The sequence below is a fragment of the Mytilus galloprovincialis genome, chromosome 8 (assembly GCF_965363235.1).
Source record: "Mytilus galloprovincialis chromosome 8, xbMytGall1.hap1.1, whole genome shotgun sequence".
NCBI classification, from domain to species: Eukaryota; Metazoa; Mollusca; class Bivalvia; order Mytilida; family Mytilidae; genus Mytilus; species Mytilus galloprovincialis.
Window position 1 is genome coordinate 33,198,902 of NC_134845.1, and position 26,281 is coordinate 33,225,182.

The 26,281-nt window shown below is 30.4% G+C and overlaps 1 protein-coding gene across 6 annotated transcripts in view; it reads right to left on the reverse strand.

The window, feature by feature from the left end:
• LOC143085595 (uncharacterized) overlaps positions 1-26,281 on the reverse strand; it is a 76,017-nt gene that overhangs the window by 23,962 nt on the left and 25,774 nt on the right. For 2 of the 6 annotated variants that reach the window (XM_076262052.1, XM_076262057.1), the window contains 3 exons: positions 11,612-11,657; positions 4,941-5,633; positions 600-739 (listed from right to left, as the gene is read on the reverse strand). In XM_076262052.1, coding sequence (XP_076118167.1) covers positions 600-739; positions 4,941-5,633; positions 11,612-11,657 — 879 coding nt within the window. Of the gene's footprint in view, positions 1-599; positions 740-4,940; positions 5,634-11,611; positions 11,658-14,035; positions 14,133-16,313; positions 16,612-16,653; positions 16,745-25,527; positions 25,804-26,281 lie in introns of those variants that run through there. The other 4 variants (XM_076262053.1, XM_076262055.1, XM_076262054.1 and 1 more) reach the window with 4 other exon arrangements.

A 26,281-nucleotide genomic window follows, 5' to 3' on the forward strand; every position in this document is an offset into this window, starting at 1 on the left:
CAGCATTTTGATTGGTTGAATTGTGATTCTGAGTAAGTTAATAGTAAGTTACCATGGTTACAATTTTTTATACTGCGAGGCCTGTTATTTCATTAAAATTGATGAAAAGGGAATTGAGGCAAGTTAAGGAAACATTAAATGAAATTGTGCTCCTAGATTTGGGTTGTGACAGTTTGCTCGAGCTGACTGCAGAAACAGAAAGACATGATTAACTATGTCAAAACAATATTCAATAACTTTGAACACTGTGTGCTAAATCTTACATGTTTATGAATATTTATAAATCTTGTATTTCTTACAATTCTCAGACATTCATTCATAATTTATAGTTGTAATTTGTGATTTATTATGACTATTGAAGATTGATTGGTTTGTATATAACATGCAGAAATTTTTATCAATCATGCCCATATACAAAGTTTGGCTCTGATCTTATTATAACTGCTTTAATTGCACATCAAAATAAATTAAACAATTACACAGTACTCTATTCTTTTGATTATACTTTGACGCTGCTTATATCAAAATACAATAAAAAAAACTCTGGAATTGGGTTTAACACAAGCTCTAAAGCTAAAGAAATGTTTTCTTTCTCTCACCTTTCTTTTTTCATTTGATCATATGTCTTTGCTGGCTTTTTCTTTTCTTCTTCACTTTTATTTATATCATCTGCTCCTTCAACTCTTTCTATGGTAGCAGCAGAAACTCTCCGTCGTCTGTTTTTCCAACTTGATAAATTCTACAGAATAGATTTTAGACATTTATAGGGGTCAAACAACAAAATATACAAAAATATACTGCACACTATTTATGATGATGTAAACAATATTTATGATGATGTAAACAATATTTATGATGATGTAAACAATATTTTGGCAAAGTATGAAATAATTCTGTCTTTTATCATGTTTTATGATTTAGTCGGCTTCTCATCTGCCTTAAAATGCCTTAAGAGGGAATAATTAGGTGATGATAACATTGAGAATGGAATAGGCGAGTATGTCAAAGAGACAACAACTCGACCAGCGCAAAAAGCAGACAAAGGCCACAAATGGGTCTTCATCACAGCTAGAAAACCCTGTTGCCTGAGGCAGGCTTCATATTTTAGTAAGACAGCATCTTAACACCGTAAGTTTTAAGTCCAGATGTCTAGGTCCAGCAGTTGTCCAATTTGCATAGAGAAACAAAGAAAGGTCAAACGTATACCATGTTAACATTGATCATAATTCGACTCCACAATTTACACACAAAAATTGTACTATACATTTATAATTTCAAAAACATGAAAAATGAACAATTTTTTTTTAATTTCAAACATCCAGAAATATGTCTTAAATGTTATTTATTTACACAGACAATGACATAGTGATGCATATAAAATGTTAGAATCCCCCCACCTAAAAAAAAAAATAAATTCATAGACAATTGACAATGATTGAGTGGACTCACAACTTTCAGTAAAAATTTCTGAAATTTTGCAATAAAAATTCAAATAAAATTAATATATATATATATATATATATATATATATATATATATATATATATATATATATATATATATATATATATGGGAAGCACTGAATAAACCTGATTTAAGTCGGCTTAACATGGCAAAATAAATCATGCAAATTTCTTCTACAGCTATTTAGGGCTTTTGTTTGCCTTGACAAAACCACTTATTTACCGAACACAAACTATACATGGTGACATGTAATGGATTATATAATACAACATTAAAGGAACGTGTTCTTAAAAGAAGCTTGAAATTAAATACTCTGTCAAAATTTATAACCAACACGAAAACACACATTCATGACATTATAAGTGAAATTGAAAATTTTAAAACTTTAAATCATTTAAAAAGTGAAAATACAATCATAACCAGTTTATCTAAAAAGATTCTTTTGTGTTCTATTTCAATGCATTGCCAAGTTTATGTTTATCATTAGAAAACGCTATTTTTTCATCTAGTTTGGAAATTTATGCAAAAGATGAACCATGTGTTTTTATATATGTCATTGGGCCAGTTTACAGCTTAGCAACAGGCCAACCAGTCCAACCTTGTAAAACTTATATGGGGTCCATGCATGTGCATGTTATAATTTGTACAATAGCTCATAATCAATATACATTACACCTGATATATTTTCCTAAATATGTGCGTAAGGGTTTTGGCTTGAAATGATCATTTTGAATGTTGGGTGGCTGTCATATTGACACATGTTTTTAGTATGATTAATCCTTAAAATCTATTTCTCATCCCATATTATTTAATTACACTTGTAAGCGAATTTGGTATAATTCCAAGGTTTACTGGTACATGGTTGAAAGTAGACCAATGAATCATTTTATTTATTCAGCTCTAGATTAATGTTATGCACAGTCAGGGGACTTACTTAAATAAGTGATTTTCTAAATCACTGATTCAAGTAACATTATTTCCATAAAGGTTGGAAGTTAGAGTTGTCTTTCTTTAATAATCACCTATTTAAGTAGTACAAATTAATCACTAAAAGAAGTGATTTAATTTTATTGTAGCTTTAAATATAGAATACTAATGATCCAGGGACTAATTATGTTTATAAACTTATCAGAACCAACATCTGTGTTGTCTAGGATGACCAGGTCATTGCAGGTGATGACCTTGTACTGAATCTCGGATAATGACATAAAAATCACTTGTTTAAGTATCAGACCTCAATTTCCTTCCCAAAAATAACTTCTTTAAGTATCATTCTTTTAATAACCCCCACTAATTTCAACACCCCCAAACAGTGAAATTTTTATCGCGAACAGTAGAATTTTATTACATAATCTGAAAGATGAAACCTTGAACTTCACAGGAAAAATACTCCCACTGCTGGGAAAAATCTTTTAAGAAAGTATCAGTTCATTATGTAAAGCCATTATTATAGCATTTTTAACCGGATTTTTGTGTAGGGCGGGCGGCAACCACAAATGTTGTCCGTGCATTTACTCATGAAGCGTTCAACCAAACCTTTTAAAATTTTAATATGTTGTTACTGACAACAAAATGGAGGTCAAGGTCAATAATGACGATTTTGACTTTTACCGTTCAGGAGTTACGGTTCTTGAAAGTTTAAAAAATGTTGTGTCCGTGCATTTACTCATGAACCGTTCAACCAAACCTTTTAAAATTTTAATATGTTGTTACTGACAACATAACGGAGGTCAAGTTCAATAATGACGATTTTTACTTTTACTGTTCAGGAGTTACGGTTCTTGAAAGTTTAAAAAATGTCGTGTCCGTGCATTTTCTCATGAACCAGTAAACCAAACCTTTTAAAATTTTAATATGTTGTTACTGACAACAAAATGGAGGTCAAGTTCAATAATGACGATTTTGACTTTTACCGTTCAGGAGTTACGGTTCTTGAAAGTTTAAAAAATGTTGTGTCCGTGCATTTACTGATGAACCGTTCAACCAAACCTTTTAAAATTTCCTATTAGGAGTTTTGGTCCTTGTAATATTGATAAATGCCAGAACACAAATAAATGTTAAAGAATCCGGTTTACTGTCATTTTGACAGCTCTTATTTCAACTAAAATAGAATTTTCAGCTAAATGATAGCATCAAAGGCATAAACCTTGCTACTTAAAAGAAGCAAAAAGTTCATTTTTTTTTTTACTTTACTAATTAAAAGATATTATTTAAACCTATGTGTTTAAAATTTTGAAAAAACTACATAATCCCAATTTGTGACAAAACCTTGAATTTCCTACTCAAATAAGTGATTTAAAAATCACTTATTTTAGTAAGTCCCCTGACTGATGCATGTTATCTATCCATCTGACACTTTACAAAGTTTATAAGCATGTATGCTCATAAAACTAAAATAAAAAGACAACCCCTTACAGCATGTTTCCAATGACAGTACTAAAACAATACATGTCTATCTGTAAAAGTACAACTAATAAATAATACTAAGTGACTTACAAAATGACTTACATTTGCTTTAAATGATCAATGTACAAGGGTATTCCTATGAATTCATTTACAATGATATATTGAATTTTATTTTTGCTTGTCAGCTGTATCCTTTCCAGGAGTGGATCCAGTTATTTTTAAAAGGAAACCCCGTTCCCAACCCAGGAAAAACAGGAGGTTCCAACTATATGTCCCCATTCACATGCATTGATCGTCGCAAAAAAAGGGGGGTTCCAACACCAGGAACCATTCCCCTGGATCTGCCACTGACTTTTTGTCAAACTAATCATTCTAATAGGTTGATGTTTGATGATTATGTGATGAAAATTGTCATTTATATTGATACAGTAACACAGTGGCAGGTCCAGAGGGGGGTTACAGGGGTTGGAACCCCTTTTTTTGACGAACAATGCATGTCCCAAGTCAGGAGCCTCTGCATGGCCTTTGTTAGTCTTGTATGATTTTTAATTTTAGTTTCTTGTGTATAATTCAGAGTTTAGTGTGACATCCATTATCACTGTACTAGTATACATATTTTTTAAGTGGCCAGCTGAAGGACGCTTACCGAAGCGGGAATTTCTCGCTACATTGAAGACCCATTGGTGGCCTTCGGCTGTTGTCTGCTCTATGGTCGGGTTGTTGTCACTTTGACACATTCCCCATTTCCTTTCTCAATTTTATTTGAATGGGAACATACAGTTGGAACCCCCTTTATCCTGAATTGGGAACCCCTCTTTTTAAAAATGTCTGGATTCCCCCCTGAAACATATGGGTAAAAAAAAAGATAGACAACCACCCTTTATTGACTATTGAGTAAAGTCACACAGAATGAGTAACAGTGAGTAAATGGCTTGGACACCTATATAGTGGAGTCAAGAGTTGAAACAAATTATTCTGTAGACTGTACCTTTACAGGTTAACCAATTGGCTTAGTCATATACCAACCCCTTTAGTTACAGATTACTAATTCTGCCTGGTAAAACACTTACAGACTGCCAATCCTCCTCATCTCTTTCTATTGTCTTCCTCACTTGTTTTTCCTCCTTAACCATTGAAATCTGTTCTACAGCTTGTTTGGCTAAATCTTTCGACGGTTTTAATTTTATAAATTTTAATGGATCCTCTGATTGGCTAACCCTACGTTGAGTTTTAGTTGTTCTTGTAGGGATATCAACACTATCAGACGATTGCCTTGAATGATTCCCATGTGAATCGTCATAACTGTCCACTGATGAAGTCCTTGTGTGAGGATTTGACAAGTCAGGGGTACTTTGATGATATCCATCGTATGAATTTGTTTCTAAATTTGAGGACAACCTTAATTCTCCACTTCTGTTTAGGGAATTAGTGCTCCCATAGCGGCGCATGTCTGATCCCACAGGCATGTTCAGTTCTTCTGTTAAACTAGATTCTCGAGAATGACCGTAAGATCCAAAAGAATCATATGAACTATCACGATTGTGTTTTCTATCTACAGAATCACCCTGTCCATCTTTCCCGTCATGTGAACTATATGCACTAGAATATCCACTACATTCCAAAGAATCATGTTGTGCAGGCTTGTCTGATAAAATATCCTTTCTATGAATATGAACAAGGGCGGAAAATGCTGACTGATCCAAGTGTGGTCCACTACAAGTGGTCTCAACTATCCGTCCTAGCCAATAGATTGTTATAGCAACCTGAAATATATAAACTCGTTTCATTAACAATATTTCATATCATAATTCTTAGAAAATCAACTTGAAACACTTCAGTTTCTTGATTTTATCATACAATACAGTGAAAGAATTATTTCCTTATCAAAAAGTAAATTTTCTTTCCTGACTACATCATGTACATGGTAACAGTAACTTCTTAAATTAAATCATCAAAAATTCAATATTGACTCATATTTTTCACCCGTATTAATTAGTCCAGAAAATTTTGTACAACACTTCTTAATATATCCTTAATTTAGCATGTCTTTTGATGTTTATCTCTATAGACAATGTCTTTTTTAGATCTTCTTGTCTACAGCCTTTTTATGTGTCTTTTTTATTAATACACTGTGAGCCATTAAGTTACAATGTGCGATATTGTAATGTGTTCAAAGTATGTAATATTCTTTCCCTTCCCTGTCAAATAGCTAGCTGCTGCAAAGAGCAATACCAACAGATTTAATTATATGATAACCTTTAGTTGATCCGTTATGGTCCTTTGTTTGAACTGACAGCAAATGAATTTCATGCTTGCATGACCATAGCTGTAGCATTAAATGGAACCACCCTCATGTGCATGACCATATATGGCAATACAAAAACACATCACCAGCTGCTTTTTCTGATGAAACTGATTTGATATTCAGTCATAATGTTTCAATGCAAGATATTATCATACATCAAAATTAAAACTTGTTTTACTGTTATAGACCCCTATGTAAGAAGTATCATTCCAGATATCAGACACAAATTTAATTTTTTTTTTTTTCAAAGTAAAGAACTCCCAAGTATGAACTTTTATTTCTGATATCAAGTTCAAACAAATATAAAGTTTTGTAGTGAATTATTCATATGTCTGTATCTGGTGAATTAATTTTTTCACTATATGTTGTTAAGTAAATTTATAGCATGGGTTAATGAGTCTATCAAGTTTCCATCAATGCCCAACACAATACTATTTACTTTTATTGGGTGTGTAATCTTAGAATATCTTGTTCAAAATTGTGCATTATAATTTTACTGAATACAACATTTCTGCATGGATAAAAATTATTACTTTTGATGTTGTTCGACATACAAAAGGTCCCGAACATTGTCTTGTGAATCAAGTTTTAAATCACTTTTATTATCAAATTTCCCCATATACTGCAAAATTTATGCAGTCAAACCAAAGTATCATTTTTATATAGAAACCACACAGTACAGTTGACACTTAAGTTTACAAAAGTGGAAAAGATAAACACATAAAATAATGTGGAATAATAATTTTTTTTATATTTTCAAACTGAAAATACTGAATTAAATTATAATATCATTTTAAATTGCACCTTATTAGTCATATAAACTTAGTATAAATGAAACATTAAAAAACTTGTCTCTCTTTGGCAATGACTGATCGATAATGGGTGATCTATGCCAAGTTTGTAACCTTACCCCGGTTTGTTAACATAATAAATCCAACACCTTTCCATTATCAAACCAATTAAAATCAATAGATTATGTTAACCTCTTCAAATTTTAAAACTTTTATGAACTTAATTTACACAAATGTTCTTATGACAGTCTGATAATACACCTAGCAATGCATTGTGGGAATTACAAAGCAAGCTTCTGATCAATCGAAATTCCTTGATAAACTGCTGAATCATGATAACTGTTTAGAAAAAAATGACCAAAATATTTATGTAACTTTTAATACTGTGTACACAAACTAGGAAAAAGTTTTCTGTTTTTGTTTTCAGTATAATAAACTTGTCAGATACGCGCTGAAACAGGATTTTACAGTCCTAAATGATTTTGAAGTTGCATGTATGAATAATTCTGGGGAAAAAATAGTGTTTTCATAAAGTTTAATGTTGACAATTACACTGATATTAATACCCTATAATACACTGTTACAACCAAGTTTGATGGTGCCTTTTTCCCATCGGCTACAGAATAAACATTTGTTAAATACATACTTTTCAGTTATTTCTTATTTTGGTTACATTGTTACCCATGTATATGTCTTTAGCTAAATCCTAACTTGTCATTCTGCATGACCTTTCTAAAGAAAAGGGCTTCAATAGAAAAAAAATTGGCTTAATGTCTGTTTCTCTATAATGAACAAGCAATTTTTGTTGTAAAACTAATCAAGTTTGTACTGTGGATGTTGTTTTTTTGCTATCAATATTATTAAGTCACATTAATGACATTTTATTTGAAGTCTGCAGGATACATAACTAAGAAAATAAGGACTAATTACCTAAGAAACGCAGTAATTTCTATCATTTTTAAGCAAAACTGTGTCTACTGATTTTTGGTCAAGGTTTAACTGTTTACTAAAAATCATAATCACATTTATATGAGTGCATCTTGTTTTTAATTTTGTCAAATATATTTGTATTCATTTTTTTATCATCATGCCTGAACATAATCTCAATTTCTGAATAAATTTATATCTATTCCAGAAAAAAACATACCACTTATAAATTCAAGTAACAAATCAGAATACATGTAAACCCTATTAGTTATAAATTTCTTTAAAATCACTAGATACAAAACAATTCACACATTTAACATAGATTTACAGTTATATAAAATGGCAACTCTACCTTTTAATGTCAAGGAAACACCTTTTATGTCCCCAAAAATCACCATACTTAAAAAGTTGTTTATTTCACCGATACACAAACCACTGAATTTACAACTACTGGTATGGTTTGGATTGTAACAAAATAAAATGGTCTGATCTCACACAGAAATAAACATTCGGTAAAATGACATAACGTAAAAATAGCCAAGCGAACTAATGAAATCAATTTACATTGAATTTCAATTTCCTTTTACACATTCCGAAATCAATGAACCAGACATGACAGAAAATATGCTGACATATAAGACAGTTACAAGTGCACTTTTTTTAACAACAGCTGCAAATAAGAATTACCTAACCCATTCAATATATCATAGGCGTGTCACAAATTGATGTAACAGTCTGAAATTTGAATTCCATTCTTAAAAAAAATATGCTGGCTTAGTTAAGTTTGTTTTGTTATGATTAGATGATGGTTTCAAGAATATTCTACAATTACATGTGAGTTTTTTTGGAACAAAGAGCTTAAATCCTTTACAAAATTCAAGATTACATAAATAATTCTTTAAAATGATGGCTACAGTTCACATGTCTCCCGCCTTGCATCTAATATTTCCAAGGGGCATAACTCTTTTAAAACAAGTTGATCCTCCACCATTTTAGAACTTGTTCGAGATATTGCTGATATTAACCTATAGTATAAGTTCTTAATGGGTTCCTGTTGCTCAGTCTTTGATTTTCTATGTTGTCTTTAAGTACCATTGTTTGTCTGTTTGTCTGTTTGTAATTCTTAAATTAATTTTTCTGCCATGGTGTTGTCAGTTTATTTTCAACTTTTGAATATCCCTCTGGTATCTTTTGTCTGAGGCAGAAATGAAAATGGGACAAACAGAAAGACAAAAAGCCAGATAGACAAGAACAGATTATCCATGGTAACATTTAATAACCACATAATAAAAAGATATCTATGATGAATGTATTGATGAGATAAAAGGCAAAAACAGTACAAATTCAAACACAATTAATGAACAGTCTTCTACACAACTAATATGTATGAACTGATAACGTGAACCCAAGTAAATAGACAAATATTAGAACAAATTAAATTTTGGAACAAAAGTATATGATTTAAAACTTAAGTTTACATAAAACACTTGTCCCCCATTTTTCAAGTACCTAATCTTCAAACTATAACCTTGAGTACTAATATTTGTCTGCATACATAAAATAGACACTTCTTGTGGTTTTGATGGTGTCAATTGCTAAATGGTCCTTTAAAATTAATTGAAATTCATGTCACAATTTCTTCATTATGTGCTTGACAGAGCAAATCTACCAATTTTCAATTTCACAAATCTTTTAATTGGACAGCAATAACTGTACCCCTGTTACGAAGGAATGTGAAAATTGCAGCCTTTTAAAATCATTCAAGCACAGCTAAACTTCTTGCATAAGATATTAAACCTTTAAAACGATTTATGATATAACTTTTTTTGAATAATTTATGATAAACACCTAATGATTACAAATAAATATGAAGTTTTTGGTTTTTCCCAATTTTTTAAAGACACACTATTTCAAGGTTGACAAAGACGTATGTCATACAGATCTCTATGGAATCGAGACATGCTTTATAATACTAATAATATGTTGTGTCTTTTATCAAAATGTACCAATGTAGGACTTCAACACAAAAAAGATGTAGTATGATTGCCAATGACACCCCCAATGTTACTTTCCACAAGAGAAGAAAGGATGTAGAAGTTAACAACTATAAGTCACTATGCAATCTTTTAAATAAAACTTTTTTGATATGATTGCCAACAAGACATTTTAACCAGGAAATATTGCAATTAAAAAGTGTCCCAAGATCCTTTCAAAACAGTAAACTACCGGTACTTATCAATTTTGACTGTTACTTTTTATTCTACTGAAAAGAACCCAAGTTAAGTACCTGCATGCGTCACCTTACATTGATGAAAGCATATTTAAGAGAATAAAAATGTTCCTAAAATAATAAATTTTGACTTACAATGCTTAAATTTGGTGGCCCATATTTATCCTAACTCATAACACTACCGATAATACAACATGTTTTCTTCAAAGGATACCATAGATATGAATAAGTAAATATATGTAAAAACTTATAATAATGTTAATATAAACATGCAATTTTGCAGTTTTTATATTCTTGAAATTATTAGGACTATATACAAACATGAACAGAAAGTAAATTTACTCAGAAGTTAATGTGCTTCTTCCTGAAGACTAATGGACAAATAATGTCAAAATTAACATTTCTATAATACAAAAGAAAATACAACCTTGAAGCTAACTTAATTTCCTACTACAAGTGCATAAAAGGTTAAGTATTAAATAATAAAATGAAAAATGTCTTTTAACTCTCAGCTATTTCAGTTAACATGTAAAATAAAATTCTACCTTAATGCTTTGAAAATTAAATAACTCGCGGACCAACAAGTTTTTATTATTATTTCTTTGGTGCAACATGCATTTTTTGGACCGACTACAAATATTACAATCACATCAATCTAAGGAGAGACAAACTTTCTACAGCCTATAGGCTATCTCTCTTTACAAAAGTGCATTCAATATACAAACAGTACAAAGAGTGCATTGGCTATCCTTCTATGTAATTAATGCATGGCTATCCTTGATGTAATAAATGCATGGCTAAATAAATTGAAATCCTGTTTGTGTCGAAAAAAAATCATACCTAATAAATTACACAGTTTTCGCACTTTTAATTCACAATAATCTTTTAAAACTATATAATGCAAAATAAAAGTGTTACAAAATCATCAGTTTGTGTACCAAAAAATCATGCATTTACAGATTACAACCTGTATTGTAAAATGCCAAATGAATAAAAAAAAAAAAAAAGAAGCTTCTAGTAATAAACTGTGCATGGACCTATAATTTATGCCAAAGGACTACATAAATTTTCTGAGCAAAACAATTGCTTCACCATCCTGTTTAAGTTTCAGTCACCAGGGCTATAAATATGTCATGGAGTATGAATATGAACACTGGGTCTTTAATAACAGTCTCTATTACTTCTGACATAACAAATTTATTTTATCAATGTTTAACGATGTGATTTTTTAAATAAACAGCTGTCTAATCCCAATTTGTTATGCAATTTCAATTTTAAGCATGCAGAGAAATTAAATGTAGTCCATTTTTAGGAATATTAAATGTTCTTCTCAAACAGGAAGTGATTATTCCTTCTGGGTTTGTTTTTTTTTTTTTTGTTTGTTCTTTTTTCCAGATGGTACTTACATGTCTCTTGGGTTTTTTTTATCTTTGAACTTTAAGGTAAGGTAAAAATGTAAAGGATTATATATACTCTAATTTCACTTACGTTAGTATTTCTTCGTCCAACTTCTTGCTGCAATGAGTGTTCACTTCTGAAATGACAAAACAAAGGTCAAATTGAGTCTAGTTGGAGAAAGCATTTGTTTTCCCATTTGTTTGACCAAAGACCTAGTATGTCAACAAATCTTTGTACAGCTCCATAGTAGTATAGGAATTTGTACTAATGGTTTCGTTTATCTAACGGAGTCATTTAAAACACGGTACATTTCAAAACCTTAACTCAGGTGACTTTCATTTTAAGTTTCGACCTTAATATGATAATCCTTTGGATTTTCATCTCTTGACAAACAAATGGCATTAGACTGACTTTTGTTGGTCAAAAATAATTAAATACAAAAATAATCCATGGATTAGGCTTGAACAAAGACCTATACTTAAAGCCTATTGTCAGTTCAATATGCTGTCATTTTTATGAGCAAGATAAAACAAAATTCTCATTTTTATCGTTCTTTCACAATGAGCTGTCCACTTTGTCAATGAAAATTGAATTTATCCAAAAATTCCTGGCAATTATTAAACATTTTTAAAGTTTCTTTAATTTTAAACTGATAATCTACACAGGATTTTGGATAGTAGCAGATGAACTAAAATGTATTATGCAAGGAAGAAAACTACAGATAACAAAGAACTGACTATAAAAAGTTTGATTTGAACTTTAGATATAAACAAATGAAACATTATGTTTAAGGAGAGACTTGGAGTCAAATGCAGCAACACATTTAAATTTTGTTGAGGTTATTTTGGGTATAATCCTTTTGGAATCAGTTTACTACTCTAACTGTTATAGTGTAGGAATATTAGAGGACTCAGAATAAGGATAAATCAACAAGAATATATGTCTATAGTCCATGGATGCCCCACTTGCACTATCATTTTCTATGTCAAAACTCTAATTTGGCATCAAAATTAGAAAATCAAATCATAGGGAATTTTAAGTTTCAAGTTGATTTGACTTCAACTTCCTCAAAAACTACCTTAACCAAAACATTAATCAAAACTGTAACCAGAAATGGGACAGACAAACAAATGAATGAATGAACAAACAGACAAACAAAAAGACGCACAGTCCAAAAAACATAATGCCATTAAGTGGGGCATGAAAACATCCAAAAATATGCAAATGTCAAGGTTTGCAGAACATGCGTCTTCCAAATGAAACCAAGATGCAATGTTCTTGTAACACATTCTGCAAGCCTCTACTTTGACTTGTCCACACTGACTGTCTTTTTTTTCACATATGCATGTATCAGTAGTGCAATATTCTATGTCCTGTAGCTAGACCATGGTGCTCCAATAACAAAACCTTCATGAGTCATATAGACAAATTAGAGACATTGTGGTCAACTTAATTACTAATGTGTCATTATTACTATTTGAACAACACAACTGTGGTTAGCCATGCCTCAGAAACTTGTGATCTGTGTGGCTCACTAACATAACAGCTTTACGTAACAACTGACCACATAGACAAACGATTATTAACCACAATTCAAATTTTACTCACATAAACAAATAAACCAGAAAAATCTTAAGAAAATTTAGATGATTATCTCAGACCTATCAGGAAAACCTGATTTGGATATTGATAAACTATGACTGGCTAAAATTCTTTATCATTTATTTACAATGAAATCAGAACAAAATGTTTCATCACCTCAGAAGGTTAAATACATGTATCTGCATGCCGAAATTCTTTGTCATTTAATTAAACTGTTGTAAAAATACTTTACGTTTGATTAAGTATTATATTGAATGCATATTATTAATTATTAAAGCATGCTTATTTACATAATTTTCACTTTACTATAAATCACACTGATCGTTACATTTTTATCCCACCGCAAGTTCAATCTTTGCATATTGAGTCAATTTTCAATTCTCTTTTGATGACAACTCTGATCTATGTGTCACATACAAAGCTTCTATTCCCAGCAATAGATATACAATAACAATACCAAACAAAGATGTGGTATGATTGCAAATGAGACAAATCTCCACAAGAGTCCCAATAGTGAGATCTATTTGTCCCATACAAGGCTTTTGTTCCCGCAGTGATTGATATACAATAAAGATACAGAAATAAGTGGTATGATTGTCAATGAGACAACTCTCCACAAGAGACCAAAATATGACAAGTAAATTAACAACTTCAGATCAACTTCCAGCCTTCAACAATGAGCAAAGCCAATACCACATAGTCAACTATGAAAGACCCCAAAATGACAAACGTAAAATCAATTCAAACGAAAAAACTAAAGGCTTTTAAATTATGTACAAAATAATGAACTAATAAACAAATATGTAGCGCAGTAAACAAATGACATGCACTGAATTACAGGCAACAATGTACATATTTATATAATTAGTCCAAAAAAACATTCAAACTAAAGTTAGTTATTATGCCCTTTACCTCTTGGAAGTTAACTGAAACTTTTTATCCACAATTTCAATAAATCAGTTTAAACAGAAAAAATGTTACTACTTGACCTCTGACAGAAGTACATTCCTCTTAATATTTCTTATCTTACAATGTCAATTTGTACAACAAAACATCACTGTCACATTCCAAGCCTGTCCATGTTATAATTTACCTAGCAGGTAGAGTGGCCAAGCCAATTAATGACCACTTCTAGTCTTTTTCACCTTTCAGTGTCCAGCTGGTAATTTAATGGTCAAGGTAATGGTCAGTTATATTTGGTCTCAAGTAAACCAAAAATATAGACTTTTTTACTATCAATGTGTCTATATTATAACATTGTTGACATATTTTGACCACAGATAGTCATTAACTATCAGTATCTTAAGTAATTAAGAAATTTATTAATTAGTAAATTATTATAATAGTGTTGTTGACAAATCAGTTTCACAATATATCATGTGACAAACAGACTAATTAAAGTAACTGATGAATGAATGTCAACTTTGATTCAATTATTTTTTTGCTGTAATGTGTCTGAGAAACTTTTTTTTAACCTTGACCACAATAATTTATTACTTTTTGTTCTCTATATAGACAACTTGTTTTTATTTTCTTTCAGATGTAAACTTGAACAAATGACTTTACATCAGTTGTATAATTAAACAAATTACAGCTTAGTCATTTTTCTTATTTTATCTTTCTGTCTTGTTATAAAATAAGTCCCTGAGTTTACCTATGTAAAATGTCACTAACAAAGTGACAGTAATTTGTAATAGGATAATTATAATAACAGAGCTTCTGTACTATAAAAGATAATTCATTAACACTATACAGTATAAGACCCCATTTTCTTTCTTCCTTTTTCCTTAGCTCTTGTTTTCTATTACAGTGAATATAAAAAACCATGAGTATGACTTTGAAGAACAGTAAGAGGTCAATTGAAAATTTCAGCTAAGTTGATTCATTGATAATATTTTTCTGGCCAATAGTTTTTACTTTCTCTCTACCTATTAATACAGTTTTTATGATCATCACCAAAAACCAAACAAAAAATGAAAATTATGGTAATTATAGAGTCGTTTTCATAATATTTAAAAGAAAGCAAAATGCAGTTATAATCCCAATGTTCAATCTTGAATATAATGTAATTAGGTTGGTTGACAGTACGAATCATCCATAATACTCTAATGATGATTGTGCAAAAGTTTGGTTCCATATGGCCCAGATTTTTTCAAGGGAAGACTTTTGTAACAGTTAACAGGCAATTACGATGACAGACAAAAGACAATGGAGGCCACTTGTGATAGCAATAAATAAATAATGGGCCAGGTGAGCAAAATCTTTTTTTCAAATGTTGCAAAATATACAAGAGCAAATAACTACAAGAATTTAAATGGTGCTTTTAAAACTGTTTATAATATACACCCCTCCCCCACTCAACACAGCAAGAAAAGTTAAGAAGTGATCCTATCCATACTTATTTTTCAATGAATTCAAAATCTTTAGACATTGAAACTTCAGTAATCTGGATTTAAAAAGTTATTAACTGTACATTTCGGATATGCTCTACATGGTCAAATTTAAAACACATCTCACCTTATCATAACAAATAACCACCTGTTTAATCATAGGTTAATCTGTAGGCTATTGATGAAATCGGTAAAAAATCAAGTCTACAAGTTCTGACAAATGTACCTGTCCAAGACATTACAATATATAAGGTTGATTTTATGTATTGATAGGTTTTAATATGATGTTTTGGTGTGACCTTATATAGTTTTATCCTCAGACATAGATCTATAGATATAGAATCAATATTGGATAGGGTTATTATGCAAGCCCACATCAATTGATCAATACAGGTAACATTCCAAACATTTTTAGAGGCCCTTAGGGGGTAATTTTATAAATTTTAATGAAGATGTCATCAAATCATTTGCAGATAGTGCAAAATCTTCTGTAACGTTCCTCTTTTAGTAAAACCTAAATAATATATACATGCTTGTTACGCCAATGAACATTCAATAATAAGTTGAAACTTTAATTACGTCGAAGCCCCTCCCACTTTCCTTGTTAACAATTTCTTCTGTAATAATTCCATTAAAAAATATAGAAATGGCAACAATATATGGAAAATTCAATATCTATGTCTTTAATGACATCAATTTCCTTACAGAAAAAAGCAATCACAGCAAAAGTCACAAAAGAATCAGTGAACCTGTAATTTTTATTTCACTTACTGATAATAGTTAGATAACACTACCCTTACCTGACAAAAGAAAGGTCCTGCCCACATTGAAAATCACTGATCACACCTATCAACACCCGATTACCAAATAAAGCCTGCCGAAAAACTATAATTAAATTTCTCCACACCTGACAACTCTACACTGGTAAAGTAATTAACAAATCTCAGGTATGATTGTCAATTCTTTCTATATTTACTGAACAGGTAAAATATATGAACAGACATACATTTCTGTTGTTAAAATCCAAAATCAAAAGAATTTTTACCGTTACCCTATATACCTATGTGTTAATTACCATACCTGTAAATACAGGATATGACATCACATGAGGATAATATGTAGATATATATACATACTTACCTTTGATAAGCATGTTTTACACTCCAATCAATGCATGTGATACAATAATATTGATCTCCAGGTAAAAAGACATTCTATATTTTCAGAAAGAGTTTGTACAAATGTAAAATTCATACCATAATTGGCTTAGAAACTTAGAAATGTGTTCAATTAAAGACATAAATCTCAGTGGACTGAAAAGAATGCTGTAAAAGTCTTTCAACATGCAAGTTACTAACAGCAATTTATCCTTACAAATATCTCGACAAGGTTATAGTTCAATTACATCACTTGTAAAGGGATCCATCTAAATATTACATAATGGCTCTTTCAATAAATATTGCTAAAAACTTTTAAAGATTTCTAAATCTAATACTAATGAAATAGTTGAGTTTTTGGTGTCCATGGATAACTTTTTCATGTATCAAACACTTGAAAACAACATGGTGAATTTATTTATTTGCATTTAATTGGAAGAGTTAATAACAACCAGACAAGATACAATTTTCTTGAAAAGTTCCATAAAGTTGCTTCAAGGAATGTCAGAAGTGTAACAGTTTTCTTGTTTACCCTATAAAGTTTTTAAATGTATATATATATAATCACCAAAAGCCCAGAAAAAGAGAGTCAAAAGATTTCCAAAAGACATTCAAACTCATTTAAGGTGGTACCCAACACTTGCACTAAAATTAATTTGACTCGTTTAATTTTCATAAAACTTTGTCAAAGTACTTACTTTGACCCTTTAACAAAAATATAAAAATTTCAAAAAATTTTAACCAACCGTTTTGTCAGAAAAATTACACTGGTTATATAGCAGTTTGACAAACACCAATTTTGATCATTGAGAAGCTTAATATTCCTTTTTCAACACAACGTAATTAAAATGTTTAGCTGACTTTACAGATTTATCTCCCTGTAGTGTTAGGTACCACGGCTTAAGTGGAAAATAAACTGAAAATGCCAATGCTAAAAAAGTTAAAGACAGTCAGACAAACAACAGTACACAAAACACAACATAGAAATCTAAAGACTGAGCAGCTCCAAACGAACCAAATCTTAAGGTGATCACAGGGGCTCTGAAAGGGTATGCACGGTAAAATGTGCCTTATATCAGAGGAATTAGATCTTTTCTCAGAATGAATGGTAAAGTTCAATAACCTTGCCCATTCACAAGTTTGTTCATTTGTAAGTCTTCAACTTTCATCACATTCTATTCAACAAACTCTGTATTTATGGCTACAATATGCTAATATACTCAATGCAGACAGTAACTCAGCACATGACCATAAATTGTTATCAAAGTGAGGTTACTTTTCTTGGTTTTGTTTTGTTTCGTCTTTTTTTCTTTAGAACATTACACAGTTCATTTCAAGGCTTACAGATTAAGTTGTCATTCTTAAATTGTAACAAAAAAAATTGTTTTCTAAAGGACTTATTTTGTGTACTAAGTCTTATTGTTTATGTCAACACAAACAAAGTCATGAAAGTACAACCTTATAGTAAATGGGTTTTAACTCGCATTATAAAGTTTTAGTACATTTTTATGACCTAATCTGATTTTAGAATCTCATTAACGGACCATTACATTTTTAAAGGTGCGTAACTTTTACTGCCAAATAGGTAATAATTTTTACTGATGTCAATTAATTTCAATAACGTTTATTATTTAGATATACAAGATAAATGCAATTTGAAATTCCAGCATTGTCAATGGTATCCAATAAATGTCTACGACCTTGATTTAAACTATTCTCCCCCAACATGACCTTATTTGGTAATCCATCTTAACTGGTATCAGTAAAGCAGTTTATAAAGTATGCACAGCATTCCAAAATACAACATTTTAAAACCCCATTAACATTTCTTTTCATGACAATAAAGTCAAACTTTTATCTTCTTTCATTTTAAAAGGATAATAACATATTAGATCAGATATTTTTTGTGTGGTCTTAATGGGGCATGTTTGACTTCCATAAGGTTTTAATGTAATATTTCCATGAAAATTTGCAATTATGCAAAATGTGACTAGGATGGAGAGTTGTCTCATAATTGTTTCTCATATTTTGTTACGGCACAGAAGGGTGGAGATTTCAACATGAATTTGACTCTTGATTTTTGAAGAAATGCAATAACCATTTCTAAGAATGGATATGTTACTTATATATATTCTAAGATTTATACATAAGTTCTTTAGCTTCCAATTCTTTTCTGTTCTACAAGCTTGCCTGGTTTAAGTTCTATAGTACTTTTAAGTAGCTTGCATAAACCTATAATGACAAAGCAATGCATGATAATTACAAATCACTTACAAAATTAGAACAGCTTATTTTCACTTCTTAAACAGTGAAAGCTTGCTTATTGAATAGGAATGTCTGTTTCAATTCCATACCACAATATGATAAGAATTAAGGAAGCTTAGCATTTATAATATCTGCAAATACTGCCTATCAAAACTACTTATTTTCTATATTTGTAGCTAATATCACTTATCATATGACTGAACAGACAATAATGAAAACATTCTGATCACTAAATGTATATTAACTTGGGATAAGTGGAATTCCCACCTGCCAAATGCGATCTTTTTTCTAGAAAAAATTCTTCAATGCAGTTTGTAGCTTCATTTTTTAAAAGTCACCATCAGGTCAAAACCACCCACATCCAACTTCAATATAGCACTACAATCAATTATTTGTTGGTTAGACAAATTTCAATAATGTGGTCAGTAGTCTTGTCTGCATACCTGTCATCAGCTGATTGCCACAGGTAACATGACCTCAATCATCACCTTGATTTACAAGAAATTACTCCTTAGCATGACATAGTCTGGTAGTAACCACCAAACAAAACATCTACTTGGCGGAAATTGTCAATAACTACAAAAATTCCAAAAGGCAATTATGGTGAATTTTCAATGGAAATGTTCTCATTAATTCATGTCCAAAATACAATATTGGTATTCATATTTTCTGAAGTATAAAATGCAATTTCAAGGTCAAGTGAGAAAGTAAGGTCAACATTGTAATTGTTAGAAGATCAAAATGAAATATTTACTCTTCAAAAGCCCCAGCATTTTCCAATTACTTCAACAAAGAACTTTTACTCATAAAAACATTTGTAAAATAAAATAAAAGCATCTATTTTCCAAAACATTATGGATTCATAGTAAGATCACAAGAATCTATTAACCATTGTTAATAAAATGTTATTTGGTTTGATACCAGTAACTAAATGTCTTTTTTCCTATGGTTATACCCAGCAAAGGACTACATTTATCAGTTAATTATAGCAACAACTTTCATCTTTCTTAATAGGGTCTATACATAGGCAGATAGTGGCCTTTGCTGTTTTTTACTCTTCGGTAAGGATTTGTCTCATTGACCCATTTACTGTTTCCATTTCAACTTTATATACATTAAACACAGCCTAATTTAGACCTTGATCACTATAGCTATGCAATACTGTAAATTCAGAAATTATTGCATGCATTTATTATTGTGATTTTATCATTTTAGACCTATGCGGATTTAATTTTTACGATTTTCAGAAAAATCCTGTTTAATTCAAATGAAATATTTCAAAATGTGAGTTAAAATAATTACGTTTACAACTCTGTCGCATTTTTCGCAATAATTTCTGAATTTACATGTATATGTTTTTCCATAATCATTGACCCAAAATCAAACAAAATTATGACTAGTCTTTTTGAATTTTTTTTAAGAAAATATCTTACTATCAAATTCCTGTAAAAGACATTTGTGTCACATTATAAAATACATTATGAAAAGTACATGGTGATGTGCAATTAAACGTCCTGTTAACCTGTCGAAAATGTCACACCTGCTTCCAAACCTAAGTAAACTGTAAACCGCAAAGTAAACAGTATTATGTCAATAGGCTAATAATGACTCACACTTTATACCATATAAAGCATCTAAAGTGTGACCTTTCACTTCTGTCAAAACAAGTTACACCAAGGTAAAACATAAAATTTAAAATGATAAAAAAATCCTATTATGTGACTGAAATGATTCTATACATAATTTTTTTATTTAATTTCCACATTTATTACCCATTGAAAAGCTGTTGTGTAATCATCCTTGGGCTTTTCATCAACTCTGCAATTTTAACACATCATTAAAATTCACTGCAGGGCTTTTGAGTAAAGAATTATGAACATTAAGATTCCTTCAACAGTAGCAATGGGCGATCATAAGATTTTTACTCAATATATAGAAACCCCAATGATCGTTTTTCTACTTAATCAAATATTTAATGTGGTACAATAGTGCCAAATATCGGGATATGATTTCATTATGTGTTACATAAAAGTGACAATCAAAGATTGATTGTTAGTTCTAAGTATTTGAGAAATATTTTCAAACCTACTTGCCAAAATTTGAGAGTGTGAAAGCTAAATATGTACACTTTCACATTAGAAAAGATTAAAGACATCTTTTTAACTGAATACAAATAGTCCAGATCTTGTATCACATTCCTATTTCAATGACAAATAAAGAAACAAATGTGTGAAATTTTTTTCGTAACATCAATTGAGCCTTATTAATGCGATAATATCTTCACAGGATTAAGCTGATTCGGCAAAAATGCTTTTTTTTCATGTCAAGATTTACAAGAAAATTTCATTTTGAAATCAAACATTTCATTAGATTTTTTTTTCTATTGCATTATCAATCTATTTATTTTTTTGTATTTCAAATAAATTTAGTAATGTGATGAAGTTTTCTTGTATGATCAACAAAATTTGTATAAAAGAATCTCATTTTAAATTCACTAACCCAAATCATCCACTCTTCTCCTTCACATCCATTAAAATAAACAATCAAAGTGCTGTTACCGGGCCACGTTCACTTGTATTTTTGTCCATCTGATGAGTTGAGCCTTTTTCAACTGATTTTTATAGTTCGTTCTTATATTGTACTGTTATACCACTGTCCCAGGTTAGGGGGAGGGTTGGGATCCCACTAACATGTTTAACCCCGCCACATTATTTTGTTATGTATGTGCCTGTCCCAAGTCAGGAGCCTGTAATTCAGTGGTTGTAGTTTGTTTATGTGTTACATATTTGTTTTTCGTTCATTTTTTTACATAAATAAGGCCGTTGGTTTTCTCGTTTGAATTGTTTTACATTGTCTTCTTGGGGCCTTTTATAGCTCACTATGCGGTATGGGCTTTGCTCATTGTTGAAGGCCATACGGTGACCTATAGTTGTTAATGTCTGTGTCATTTTGGTCTTTTGTGGATAGTTGTCTCATTGGCAATCATACCACATCTTCTTTTTTATATTGTAAGCACAAAAGGGTACATATTGTGTTAATCTATCAGTGGAAAGTAAAATTAGATATTGCATTGTCAATAAAGCATTGGATGTAGTTGATTCAACAACAATTCTGGGCAATGGGAGATAACTCCAATTTTTTAAGATGACTTTAACAATTACATCATTTATATTTTTAGAACAGATAGTAAGATTCCTTCACCTTGCGAAAGTTATGTAATTATCTTGACAGGTGTAACATTGTTTTGTGATTTGAATATCTGACAATATATTACATTGATAAATTTATGGAAATGTTCATTGATAGGATATTTAAAATGTAATGATCAATGCACTATATTTTGTGTATCAAAAAGGTAGTGATAAGCCTTGGAAGATTTAGATATCAAGTCAGTAACATAAGGTTCTGATTGCATTTCATGCAATCTTAACCCAAAAATTAAATGTGTCACAGATTATTTCAATTTAATTTACATTTTTATGCTTGAAAAGCTTGAAAAGCATTGCTGAAGCTTAAGACTACCTACTCAAAACATTTTAATGATTTAAAGATTTATCTCCCTTGACCCCTTAATCTTTATGTTGCTTCCTTATATATTTGCTACTATTTAAATTTTAATGCAAAGAGTACAGTATTCTTAAGAATTAGTGTATTACCTGTTTTCAATTATTAATGAATGGAATAACTCTATTGTTACATAATTGATTTAAACAAAACAATCTTGTTTTTGGCCTCAATTTTTTTCAGGGTTATCAATTTTAAAGAATAGTAGAAATAAAGGTCTTTATAGTTTGTAGTCTTTCCTAATCAAAGGAATATAAACGCCTTATATGTATATATATAATAATTATATGCAATATTATATATGTGTCATGAAAAGTTTGTTATTACATGATCTATTAAGGATTGGTATATCTATCAAAGAAAATTTGATATTTTGTCAAGTTTGTTTCAAAGCTATCACCCATACCAAAACATGCAATTTTAGACAATTAACAAGTACATGTACTAATTTAATCTTAATGTGCCAGATCAGTGAGCTGAAGGGAAATATATTTTTGTTGTTCAGAACTCATCCTAAAGCAAACATTCTGGCTAATGACAAGAACAAAACTGACTTTGACTGTGATTAACAATTTAGCTACTTGGAAATATATTTATGTCACTCAGTTTAGTCTTTCAGCAAACACACTGGCTTTTGACAGATGAACAAAAAAAATGCTGACTTTGAATGTTGTAAACAATTTAACTTCTTGGAAATATATTTATGTGGTTCAGATTTAATCTTTTAGCAAAATTTCAGACCTTATGATAGATGAGCAAGAAAAATACTTTCTTTAAATGTGATTAACAGCTTCAAACAAAAACAAAACATTCTCTTAAAACCTACATCTCTGTAAATTATGCACAACAGTTATGGTTATTCTGTGATACATAATAATAACTTTTATTTCTATAATTTGTCAAGATCCCCCACAGACCAGTGACTACATGGTACCTGGGTACCATATATCTATCATACTAAAACTTTACACAAGTCAATATCAAAGTACATTATGTAGGTTTTTCAGTATTTAAACCATGAAAACATGCAAAAAAGATACATCAAACATCACAACAAAGGTGGTAAAACTGCTTTGATTTCTCACCTTTCTCACCTAGCTGTGGAACACCATGTAATAACATTTCATATTCTGAGCATCCTCTAAATCCAAAATGTGCACAATATTTTGTTGGAACATTTATCAAATAATTAAAGCTTTCAATTCATCTGATGACAGACACAATTGAACAATTATGTCTCAGATATTGCAATGTGCTTTAGCTACAGCCAATATGTTAGCTCTAACAACAGTAGATGCATTCTAAGCTCCAACTGCAATTATTATTTATCGACAGCCAGCTCTTTATTAATTACTATTCATGATAGAAAAATTGAAAAAAAATATTCCAATCAAATAATTTCATTTCCGTTTGTTTTTCTTTAAGCAACAGTATTCTGCCTACATATGACATGTATGAGGCAACTTTAGGTGTCTTGTTCAATTTTCAGTGGTTATCATGGTTATCATTTTGGTAGTTGTATGGTAGTGTCAAAAATTTAATTTTACGACATATGATCACGATCAGCATTAGGGGAAGGTTTGAACACCAAAAACATAGGATTCACCTTACATTTTGTGCCTGTTCAAAGTCAGGATGTTTTGTTTACATTTTTGTGTCTACTTGTTTACCAGATGTGTTGCGTTTTGGTTTAATCTATCCAAATTTTTGGTATTTTTTATGTACTACTGTATTATTTTGTAATCCAAGTTTTCAGATAAAATCCTGAAATGACTAAATGATGAACGCCATTAAAAATCATAGTCCCTTTATGGTAGTATTATTACCTGTAAATGACATAATTTTCAAGTCTTCCACTACTTTAAAACACTAGTTCAAAGAAATTATCCCTCTTACACATGTAAATGGTATTCAAGTGTGATCTTAGTACATGTATACAAATAGTTCCTTTAACATCTATATGAAATAAACATAAATTTTGAAATCTTAACCACCATAAAGCAACTAAATAACAACTTTTATTGGTATGATCAATTTCCTTTAAATGACTAAACATCAACCGAAAAAATATGCAAAATCAGCAAAGGTGCAAAAGTATTTAACGTCACACTTGCAACAGTGATTTTTATGGGTCTTTATGATTCATAAATAACTGATCAGCCGAAAGGTTTATATGTGCCTGCAAGGTATAATATTTAATAATACATGTAGCTTAGGAGGTATTTAAGAAGGTATAACCATTGAAATAGACGACAGGTGTTTAATATCAAAATAACAAAATGCTCGTTTAATATATGCACATTTTCATATGGAATATATGTGCATTTTTTGTGCCATGAAACATTTAGCTGTTTTCATGTTACATATAGACCAAAAGGCACCCTCACAGCTAAGAGGCTTTTGCCTTTAAATTTCAAAAGGGTGTGATATGCAATAGTCTTGAATCATTTAGTACTTTTTATATTTTGACTTGTTGACACCCACAACTAAGAATTAATTAAGTCTATATATATATATATATAATAGACATTTTTGTTACTTTTTGAATGATTCATTTTGATTTAGGTAATATTTTTGTTATCTTAATTCAGTGTCAGTTTAAGTTTTCATTGAATATAGGGATCAGTGAGTGAATCAAAACATTAAAGTTAAATTTAGAAATAAAATAAAAATATAATGAAGAGGATTATTTTTAGAAAATATTAAGAGTCCATAAATACTCTGCTATTTCTAGTTTCAAGCGTTAATTCAAATATAGAAAAATAATATACAAAATATACAAAAAGCACAATAAATCCCCCCCCCTTTTCCCATATAAAGTTAAAGTCTTTTTTGTTTGACTCACCGTGTGGTAATATGATGTGTTTTCTACATAATATTTGAACAAGTAACTGTAGTCCCATTTATTTACATACCTAAGCTTTGATGCACTTTGTACATTTATACTAAAAGGAAATGAATCTAGGCAACACAAAAAAGATACAATTTCACAAAAATCTACAAAAATATAATTTATGACTTAACTTACCCTTAAACAAATTAAATCAACTTTGATGTCGTATAAAATTCCAGCCAGCACTATCTCTTTCCTTGAGGGAATAAACCACACTACTTCAGTTCTCCCCCAACAACTTAATTCCTCGATAAAAAGGTAGATCACATAATATTGTCAACGACAAACGTCAGATAGTCTATAGGTAAGAATTAGAAGAAGAATATAGTCCGAACATTCCTTCTATTGTTTTGTATATGTAAAGAATACACAAGTACAAGATCAACTGACAAAATACAAACAATTAAATCCCGCTAGCTTCAATGTTTTCCCATACTTCACCGAGCACCAAAGGAACATGAAAACGTATTAATGTATTGGTAAAATCATTTTTTCCCTTAAACAGCTCCCCAACCATTCATGCAGAACAAAGTCGTGTGATCAACTATTTGGGTAAGGGACCATAGTATAATCATATTTGCAAAGACGAATGCAATTTATTTCTATACAAGGACATTAAAACCTTGCACAATATATACTGAACAAAAACAAAAAGTAAACTTTCAAAGTGCACAATACACTCCATTGAAGACGAAAATTGTGTATTCATCTGGCGACGTCTAAACATGTTTTTTTTAAAAACAAAACCTTCATTTTTCTTTGATGGTTGATTAATTTAAGAAAATTCCCCTGTTTTTTCATTAACCTATTGATATGTGATCAGATAGGTAACAAGAATTAACTTTAACATTACTGTGTTCTAGCTAGTTGCCCCAAGTGAACATGGATT